Source organism: Daktulosphaira vitifoliae, unplaced genomic scaffold, assembly GCF_025091365.1.
Source record: "Daktulosphaira vitifoliae isolate Bord-2020 unplaced genomic scaffold, ASM2509136v1 Scaffold_4, whole genome shotgun sequence".
NCBI lineage: Eukaryota > Metazoa > Arthropoda > Insecta > Hemiptera > Phylloxeridae > Daktulosphaira > Daktulosphaira vitifoliae.
In genome coordinates, this window is record NW_026099575.1 from 22,733,807 (window position 1) to 22,745,101 (window position 11,295).

Genomic DNA, 11,295 nt, shown 5'->3' on the forward strand with positions numbered 1-11,295 from the left:
ATATTTACATAATTTACAGAGTCATTAAAATGGACAAAAATTCATTGTAAAAGTTAACACTTTTCATTGCAAAGCAAAACGGTCATTTTTTCAAATAAAAAGTAATTGATAGGAATTCACTTATCAAACATAAATTTGTATTATTATTATTATGCTTATGTACACAAGGCACTTCGTTCTGAAACCTTTATTTTGCCGACCAAAACAACTATTTTTTATTGTTTTTTAAATCGTTTATTCGTGATTATTTTTAAACGCTTATTGCTGAACTAAATATAAAATTACAGCCCGTTAAATTAACTTTTATCCATAAAGGGCAAATTAAAAGATAATATTTTATTTATTTTTGCAATATTTCTAGTAAATAATCTTGTATAGTTTTAAACATGTATTAAATGTACATACACATACTTTCATAAGATAAATACAAAAAACCTATAGTTGTTAAGTAATTTAGAGTATATATGGATATTTATAAAATAAATATTGTTGTCCTACAACGAATATGTACTCTAATACAGATATTTTTCCTCTTTTAATAATTCAAAACTTGTACTACTATATAGTTTGAAGTAAAAATCGTAAATTTTACAAAATTTTTAGTAAAACTCTTTGAAAATTAAAAAAAAAACAAAACAAACAAACCCTTTGTAAAAATAAAAAAAATTTTATGCAAAATATCACTAATTTATTCAAATGAAAATACATAAAATATTTAATGAAAAACAATTTAATGTATTTATAACAAAATTTATCTTATTTCTTTTTAATACTTACTGAGTAACGTCAAAAAACGGCTCACAAATCATCTTAAAATTTATTTTAAATGAATCATCTGCTGAATATATTGTCTCCTGTCACACGCAAATCAAAATATGATAAGATTTATAATTTAATAATTTTTTTATTTTTAATAAATATAAAATTGTAGATTGCATGTTTTACAAGTAGACACGAAAACCGATTTGGTAAAACCCAAGGTCATAATTGTTTACATTTTTAATTGTTTTCTCATTTTTAGTATTTTTACTAAACACAACTTCTATAAATTTATAGCTACGGTTACCAACTTCCGTAATATAGAATTATCAATTTACTTAAGCTTGGAAGTTTTTATTTTTTTATTAAAACACAGGATAAAATATAACACTTGTGCTAAGTATCTTATAATGCTACTTATGATATAGGACCTCTATTTTAAAAATTGGACTTCAATATTTATTTATTTATTGTGAATTCAAACGGACAAAATGCCCACTAAAAATATATTAATAAAATAATATATATAAAAAAATTAAGGTACTATAAATTATGAGAGTTATGTATACATTACAATTAAACTAAAGTAATTAAGTTATTAAGATACGCATTAAAAGAAGTAATAAAATTATAAATACAAATATCAACATTATAATTATTTACAAATAGCATGCGTCTTATTAATGGATAATTCTTACCATGCATTGTTTGCTAAAATGGCACATAAAAAGTATCGCTTTGTTTGGCTGTACAGCCACTAAAACAAGGGTTATATGACGGTGTTAGCGTTCATTTAATGATCTCTCTAATTAACGTAGCTTCGTTACAATGGAAAAATATTTTATTTTAGTTTTAAATTTCAATGCGAATGATGTAATATTGAATAGCATTGTGTGTTGATTATTCTGTAATATATTTCTGAAGCCCTGTTTTTTTCTTTAATTTAATAATGATTTAGATTCTTAAAATACATATAGCTGGTATTTAAATATCCTGAATACAATTAATTTGAATTGAGATTTTTATACAACAAGAAAGATTGTAACACAGTGTCAACCTTTTAGGAACTTGTACCATGCTTAGTTAGAATACTTATTTGAATACCTCTTCAAATAATTTTTTGAATCATTACATTAACTCTAAATATTATTTTTTTATTTTATTTATTAAATAAAATATATTACTCAGACCAAAAACATCAATGGTGATGCGCGAAAATTTTAAATATTGACATTTTGCATTATAAAATGTATTTATTTTTTGTAAAGTATTCCTTAATATATTAAAAATTACAAAGACACCGAATACTTACTTAAAAAAATTATTTTGCAATAAAATATTGGTATTTAGAATAAATGTACTTCCCACAAAATCCTCGATTATTTAAGATTATATAAATTGCATCATTTAGATTTATTAATAATTTTTTAGATTAGGTAGAGGTTATAAAAAAGTATTCCCAAGATGTTCATTCAGGAAAGTATTCTACCCACGTTTACGGTCATTATTTTAACGCCCCATAAAAAATGTATAAGCATTTTTTTTTTATTTGATAAGACAAAAAAATACGCGTTCTAATCTTGAAAAATTGTATCATATCGCATTTTCCTTAAATGTTGACACTCTATGCATCATACACGTTGATCAAACTTCAAGCCGGTACTGCTGTAACATAAATATACATATAAATATTTTTTTTATAATTTCGTTACTCCTAATAAATTTTGTATGGGCAACTAATATAACTTTATAATGTATTTCCCGCCATTAAAGGTCATTAATGTCTAGTTTTTGGTAATATTTACAACCACTTATACCATAGATACCAGAGATTTCACATAGACCAACAGCTGTTTTTATGTTGGCTGGCAACCTTGCGCTATTGTTTGCCCCTCTCATCAATCATCACGTTGTATTATTTTGCCTTTTACCCACTTATTATTAATTTTTACACATACAAAAAAGTATATGTACGATTTTCATGCTATGCGTAATTTCTTACCATACGGATTATGAATCTCCAATTTGATTTTACAGAATAACTTTTATTAAAAGCAATTGTACAATTTTTTTTCATAATATCTATTTTACTTTTGTTTTATTGCTTAACTGTGAATTAAAATAATATTTTGAATCTATGTTAGTTATCTAATGTTAAATTTAATCGTATAAGTTTTACTAATATACAAGAGAAATATCCGTTTTTTAACAATCGCATCACTATTAGTTTAAAAAATTACACCGTATAATTATTACAAAATATTTAGTATCTTTGTATTGAAAAGTTTTGTGTCTATTAAAATGCGCAGTTCATTTTTGGAGTAGCTCTTTCATAATGTATATTTTGTAATTTCGATTTACATAAACGTGGTTGTTATTTATATTCATAGTCTATTTTACGAACATTTATGGCTAATAATCAGAATTTATCATCAAGTGCCCACAGAGCCCTTGCACACGAGTACAAAAGTTTACAGGAAGAACCGGTTGAGGGATTTAGAGTCAAGTTAATTGATGATAATTTAAGAGAATGGGAGGTAGCAATATTTGGACCACCAGAAACCCTCTACCAAGGAGGATATTTTAAGGTATTTTTTATTGATAATGCTTTCATTGTAAGTTCTATGTCGCAGAATTTATTATTAATATACAAGCACATATATAAATATTTAAAATAATTTTGGAGTGGCTTGGAAAAGTATTTTAAGTTGAAATAAAAATTTATAATACATATACTTTCTTACTCGACCCTTCTAAAGTACTATTTTCAGTAAAAATATTAAATTGACACATGGAATTTGGGGTAGAGTATCGTACCTCTGAAGCATATAAGGTTTAGAGTATCGCTGAAACTGTTGTGAATAATTGTGTGCTTGTGAAATTCTTCTATAGCAGTTGTCCCTGCTATAAGGTATTTGGAGGCGACATAATTCAATTAATCAAACAATGAATACCTATACAAAATAGTTTTTAAAACCATATGTTAAATGTTGGATATATAAAGTTATGTTCAACATTTATTTATTATTTAATGTCATACTACTAATAATCATTAAGTATGTTATATTTTTACAAATAGTAAATTCATGAAAGTTAAAGACTTACTACCAATTTTAAAAGCATTATATCTAAATAAATGTAGATTTTCAAAACTATTTAAGTTATATTTTATTTTACATATTTTCAGGGATTAAAAACATTATTTCTTTAAAAATTAAATTTTATTTAATATAACTATCAGTTTTGATTATTGTAATTCTTATTGAGATATCTTTTAAAGCAAATAAAAATGAATTATGAATTCTAATTCATTTTTTATCAAGTTGTAGATTTTGGAACAATATTTCATATTGTTCTTGAATATAACAAAAATATTGTTTCAACAACTATAATGTAATTAAAAAACTAATTTAATAACTTTCTTTTACATAATTGTTTCAAATTACCAACTATCTGTTTGTTAAAAAAAATTGTTTTACAATCAAAATTGTTGGATTTATTAAATAATGTTTTTAATACTTTCATATCGTCATATTTTTGATCTTGAAATAATAAAAAAATTCTCCCTAAATAAGTATGAGTTTCACTTTATCTAAATTTAAACATAGATTATCAAAAAATTAAAAGATGAGCTTCAATCTTAAAAACAAATTGTATTTTCAAAATATATTCAATTTATTTTTAATTTCAAAATTTTTTTTCCATAAAAAAAATATTTTCAATTAATATATTTCAATATATTAAATTTAATACTAAATAAATTATGTGGTTTTTATCAAAAAACTGCTGAGTCACTAGAATACAGTTTTTAAATTGTATTCTTATATGTAATTATATGTATGACAAAGGGTAATATCTGTTATGTACCAAAAAAAAGTTATCTATTTTGTTGGTAAGGCTTTTTTTTTTTTTTGCATTTCATTTTTAAGTGCAAAAAAGAGCTCTGCAGTTTATGAGTCAGTTTACCATTGATACCATTGAAATTTTAAATTTCTTTTTGCTTTCCTGAAAAATTGTTAAAATTGACCTATTAGCATTTAGAAAATATCCACAGAGTGTTTTTAACTAAAACTAAACTTTTAATTGGTTACTATCAATTTTATAGGCACATATGAAGTTTCCAGCTGATTATCCATATTCACCACCAAGCATTAGATTTTTAACAAAAGTATGGCATCCTAATGTTTATGAAGTAAGTCATTTTTTTTATAAATAGTTTCTATTATAATTTGTATAGAATTAAAATAAAAATAGAATGTTTTGATATGTCATCTAATTTTCTTTATCACAGTATTTTTATTTTTATTAGTTCTAATCTCTATCTCAAAGCATTGCTTGTACCTTTACATAAATATCATATAGGAATCATATAGGAAATAACATAATATATGAAAAATTATTGACTGCTAAATTTTCCCTAAAATAAAAATAATTTTTTTAAAATAATTAAAATATTTAAATTAAAATTAAAATATTTTAAAAATAAACCCAACCAACATTTTTTTTAAATTTTAGTTGGTATTATTTATTTTTTATTTATAAATAGTTAAATATTTTTAAGTCTGACCCTTATAAGGATACCAACTTTATTTTTTTTAATGGTAACATAAATAATTTAATAGATTAAATATTAGAAAATGATGTATATAAGAAAATTACTGGTCGATATTAACTTTTGAACCAGTATTTCAGAAGCTATTAATATTTTGTAATGTATATGGATGCAATAGTGCTGGTCATGTAATTTTTATCATTATGTATTCCTTTGCCACACTATTCCACCCAGGTATAAAAATATTCATAACTACTGACTACTAGGTCAAACATTTTTATTTGAATACCAGTAATTTGATAGGATCATTATATCTATTTTTTTTTTTTTTTAGCTTTTTAGACTCATTATTGATCTCCCCAAAGGAAGGGAAGGTTTTCTTAATCATTAACAACTCTTGGACATGGGTGTTTAGTCCATTTGCCAGAGAGAGGGATGGTGATTCCAATTACTGAAATTTTCTCTTGTTCGGCTAATGAAGTCGCTCGTGACCGACCCGTTTCAAACTTGAGGCAGTGTGCATCAATCACTGCCACATTACCGACTCAGCCATACTATCCCTTTATTATCTATTAAATGAACTAGTAAAATATGTATTTTGTCATTAAAAAAATAATGTTGGTACCTTTATAAGGGAAATGGAAGAACCTAAAAAGTATTTATTCACTTATAAATCAAATACTAAATTTAATTTAACAATATTTAATAAGAATAAAATGTTAAGTTAATAGTAAATAATAATTTTTTTTATCAGTCATATGAGTTCAAAATGGTAATAAAGAATTACTTCAATATTTATCAACTAGGTAATATTTTGATTCTTTGTGTCAAGGTCAATTTATTAAGAAAGTCATACAACTCTGGATTATTGTCAAGTTTATGTCCTTATATGACTAAACCAATGAATATGGTTATGTTGTTTAATAAACATGTTTATTATATCTATTTGTGGTTAGTTTATTGCATAAAATTCCAGTTTAATCTTGTACTGTAAATCAAGGTAATCTGTGATTTTTAAGTGTGAGATAATTGAGTCTGAATAAATATTTGTTTTTTTACTGAGGTTTGCTTAGTAGAGACCCATTTGAATATGACAAGTTATTGTAAGTCAAGGATTTACATTTATTTACTTGGTTATAATTATGAGTTTATTCTAATTAAAATTATTCTTTGTAAGAATTGTTACTATTTTTACTTAAAGTCTTATAAGCTTAAAAGTATACATAGAAATATTATAAATATTACTGTTCTATAAAAATTAGAAGTTTAGTTAATAGACATATATGTAGATCTAAACCTTATAACATTCAAGATTTATTTCCTAAATAAGTAAATTCATTTTATTTCTTAAAAAATATTATAATCTATAATTATATTTAAGTTAAGTAACATCATTTTTAAATAATCTTTCTCAAATTAGTATGAAATTATTTTTAAGATATTTTAATATTATATTGCCATTTAAAAAATTAAGGCCAACCCTCCTATAAGGTATAAACATTAAAAATATTTTATAACACATAATTGGAAATACATAATATGTATTCATATTAGTTACATAATATTTAATTAACAAAAGCCCAACAAATTATTGCTTTAAGAGAAATCGAGTGAATAAGTATTAAAAGAATCACCCCTATATTTAAAATGTGCTTATTTTGTATATATCTTGTAATATATTTAATCAGTTTTTATTTAATTTAAGAATGGTGATTTGTGTATTTCAATCCTTCATCCACCAATAGATGACCCTCAATCTGGTGAATTACCTTGTGAAAGGTGGAACCCAACCCAAAGTGTCAGGTAAAATTAATTTTTTGAATTATAAATAATTAATTTTGTACTTTTTTGAAAATATGTTATTTTTTTAATACTTACTTCATTTTCTAACTATTTTATTCATTACACATAAATATGTAAAGTATTTGCAAGTTTTTACAAATATAGTTTGAGAACAACACTCATTAATATACATTTTTAGTTTTTATTATATTTATTATTATTATTTTACTTTGGAATAAAATGATATTATTAAATCATAAGATGATATAAGTACACTTTGTTTTTTAATATCAAACTTTTATACAAAATAAAATATATATAATAATGTACATATACAATTAATGTGAATTTAATTCCTTATTTCCACCTTTAAATTTATTTAAAAACCTAGTATGTACAAATAGATTACAGTGGACCCCGGTAATCCGACAAACGTTTTGCAGGTCAGTGTCGAACTATTGAATTTGTCGGATTATAGAGTATTCCCTAAGACCTCCTATAGTCTGGAACTTTTAACAAAAGGGTACCTTATAATCCGAAAATTCACAAATCCAAAGATAAGATTTGGTCTTGACAGGCCCTGGTGTGAAGTACAAATCATGCTTCATTATGTATGTCAACTTAAACAACTGTAAATTAAACAACACAATAGAAAGCTTATGTTTTATTATAAAATTAACGTCATTAATGCTAGAGAACTTACAAAAAACAATAACTTTACATTAAGGAATACAATTACAATGTAATTGTTTTTAAACAAATGTACATACTAAAATAGTCAAAAATTATGAATAAAAATCATGATATGAATTTATAAAGCATGAAAATATTTATCAATTTTTTTTTGCTTAACATTATTGAAACGCAAGACCAATGCTCTGTCCCTCAGTCTTCTTAAAAGTAAAAGTTTGTTGTAGGATGCACCATTCTCCTCAGCCCATTGCAAACCCAGTTCAAAGGCGTTAGCTGCATCTTGTGCTATCACTTGTGGAGTAGTTGCAATTACGTCGTTATCTTCCTGATTTATGGTTGTATTACTAGATATCTCTTTTATAATCTCATCGTTAGACATTTCATAAAAAATATTATCCTCCTTATCCATTCCATGGTACCAGATTTTCAAATCTTGCGATCTTATTTGTGTTTCAGCAGTAACTTTCTCTATTACTTCCGAAGTTATACTGATTTGTGGATTGTTGCTAGGACTGATGACTATATCCGGTCATAACTTTCCAAGTCGATGTAATAGTTGACGAAGGTAATGCATTCCACGATTGACAAAGAGCAAAAACCAAGTCTTTCATATTGAATTCTTTTAAAGTTTTTTCTATCGGCTGATCTTTTGATACAGCTCTCAGAAGTAGATTTTTCTTATAATCTTGCTTGACAAACTGAATGATATGCTGATCCATTGGTTGAATCAGTGCAGTGCAATTTGGTGAAAGTAACATCGCAGTGATGCATTTATCCTTAGTTGTCAGGTCTTCTTCATACGGATGACTGGGAGCGTTATCAATAAGCAATAACGCTTTTTGAGGAAAATTTTCAACCATTTTTTAACCTGGTACAAAGCATTCATCAAACCACTTCTTGAATAGGTCTTTTGTCACCCACGCATTTTTATGACCATAATAATATACAGGCAAATCAATGTTTTTTAATGCTCATGGTTTATTCGATTTTCCAACGACCACCATTTTTAGCGCGTGTGTACCCATGGTAATATGGTTACACGCTCTTTACTTACTTTTCGCTCAGGTACAGATTTTTCATTATAGGAAACAAAAGTTTTGTTTGATATCACGTGCCAAAAAAGTCCTGATTCGTCTGCATTGTACACTTGTGATGGGTTAAGATTTAAATCTTTCATCTTTTGCAAAAAAATTAATTTAAATGGCTCTATGCAGGTAGCATCATTAGAAAGTTTCTCTCCTGTTATAGTTATTAAACATATGCCATAACGACTTTTGAAATGTTCTAACCATCTCTTGCTAGCCAAAAAATCATCTTTTTTATAATTTCCTTATAAAAAAATTTAGCTTTCATGGCCAACATGGATCCCGAAAATAGGTGCATGCCTATTTCTTTCCTGAAGAAACCACATGTACAAAGTTTCTTCCACTTTTGGATATTCAGCTTTCTTGAACGTCTGTCTCTTGTCTGGCCCACAGTCAGTAGCTGATATGAAGTTTTTAATCTTCTCATGATTTTTTTTAATATCATAAATTGTAGATCGGCCTACGCTGTATTCACTTGTTAAACTACTAAAAGATTTATTGCGATTTAAACAGTCTAAAATATAACATTTTTCTTTAATTGTCAGTGTTTTGTGCTTTTGCTTCTGAGCTTGTGACGACATAATTTACTAGGTACGTATACGTAATACATAATGAATAAACAGTAAACAAAGAATCTATACTTTGAGCACAATAGTGATGATTCAATCATGCATTATCTACATTAGCGAAGATTGTAAAAAAAATACTCAATAATAAAAGACAAGTCAGATTACAAGGGGCGCCGGATTACCGGGGTTCCACTGTATTACCTTCTATTATCTTTAGATAATTTTTTTAACTGACACATGTCAAAAAAATATAATAATTAGTAAATAATTTAATGTCACCTCTAAGTTTATACTAATGAATAGAAATTTTATTATTATTTACTTTTTGTATATCTAATTAAATTATAAAATAATAATTATATAATAGGTATAATAAATAGTGTAAAAAAAACACTTCTCAGCTTCGCAAAGCTGAGAAATTTGGGTTGAAACCTATAAAAGTCACCTTTAATTAGTCAATTAACTATAATTTTTACATTTTGCAGGACAGTATTGCTCTCTGTGATTTCTCTTTTAAACGAACCTAATACATTTAGTCCAGCTAATGTTGATGCTTCAATAATGTATAGGCGATGGAAAGATTCTAAAGGAAAAGATAAAGAATATGAAAATATTATAAAGTAAGATTTTAATAAAATTTAAAAAACTTTAAATGCTTTCAATTATTTTCAATTTAGAAAACAAGTAGTGAGTGGAAGATTAGAAGCTGAACGTGATGGTGTTGTAGTTCCACTAACATTGGAAGATTATTGCAAAGTTAGTTCAACTGCTCGTTCTTCAACTTCAGCAGCTGCAATGGATAGTGATTTTTATGTAGAAGACTATGATTTAGATGTTGAATCAGATGCAAATTCTGAAGATGATTATCAAGATGATGCAACTGACAGTGGCAATGGTGAATCATGAAATAATTAACTGTCAATTACACAAAAATATATATTATTAACTAAAGTTAAAGACCTAATAAATATGGACGAAATGTTGTCTGCACTGAACAAAATCATTTTAAGCTTTATTGAAGTAATGGTAAATGATCAATGATCAAGCCGCGCCTTATGTGTAATATATATATTATATAAATATGATTAGGCGAACTGTGGTCAATTTTTCTTCAGGCAGCTCTAGATTCTGCAATTAATATCTATATATTATATAAAAATTATAAATATATGTTTAGATAACCTTTTTTAATTACATGAATAATTTTTGTAATAAATTTACTAAAAAAATGTAATTTAATGTACTTAAAATGTCTGTTTTATTTCTTATCTTCTACCTAAGTCTTTTTAAATAAAAATTAATCCTGGAAATTAGATGGCTTAATAAAATATTTGTTTAATCCTAAATGTATATTTTTTAATATTGATGGATTAAATTATTAAGTATTACTTAATTTGTCATTTACCCTAATGACTTTCATTTATAGTAAACAAAACAAGGTCTTACACTTAAAAGAGTATATCTTTAAAATTTTAATTTGTATTTATAATGTTACACAAGATATTGTACGACTGAATTGACTTGCTATTTTTTTTTTATTTTCAAACATTCAATGTTATTTGAAAACTATGCGTTTCTATACCTATTAAATGTATTGAATTATTATTCAAATATAATCTATTTTATAACATTTTAAAAACAAATTAAATGATTAATAAAGTTCATGTTACTTAGTAGTCTTCAAAAAAATTAAACAAAATTTAAAAAGTGAATTTTTATTTAAAAATCATCTAATTTTCTTTTTTCAATTATACGCTTCAATTGCTCAAATTACAAATAAAAATTTAATAGTTATTATATTTATCACTGTCAACCTATACAATTTAATAAAATCTAATATAGGTATAAGTTTTTA

The 11,295-nt window shown here is 25.2% G+C and overlaps 1 protein-coding gene across 1 annotated transcript; it reads left to right on the forward strand.

Annotated features, from left to right (window-relative positions):
- Nucleotides 1–2,786: 2,786 nt before the first annotated feature.
- LOC126903743 (ubiquitin-conjugating enzyme E2 R2) lies at nucleotides 2,787–10,683 on the forward strand. Its single transcript, XM_050682199.1, has 5 exons — nucleotides 2,787–3,347; nucleotides 4,865–4,951; nucleotides 7,017–7,114; nucleotides 9,926–10,060; nucleotides 10,118–10,683. Exons 1-5 carry the CDS (start codon nucleotides 3,168–3,170, stop codon nucleotides 10,344–10,346), a joined length of 729 nt encoding a protein of 242 aa, XP_050538156.1. The 5' UTR covers nucleotides 2,787–3,167; the 3' UTR covers nucleotides 10,347–10,683.
- Nucleotides 10,684–11,295: the final 612 nt, after the last annotated feature.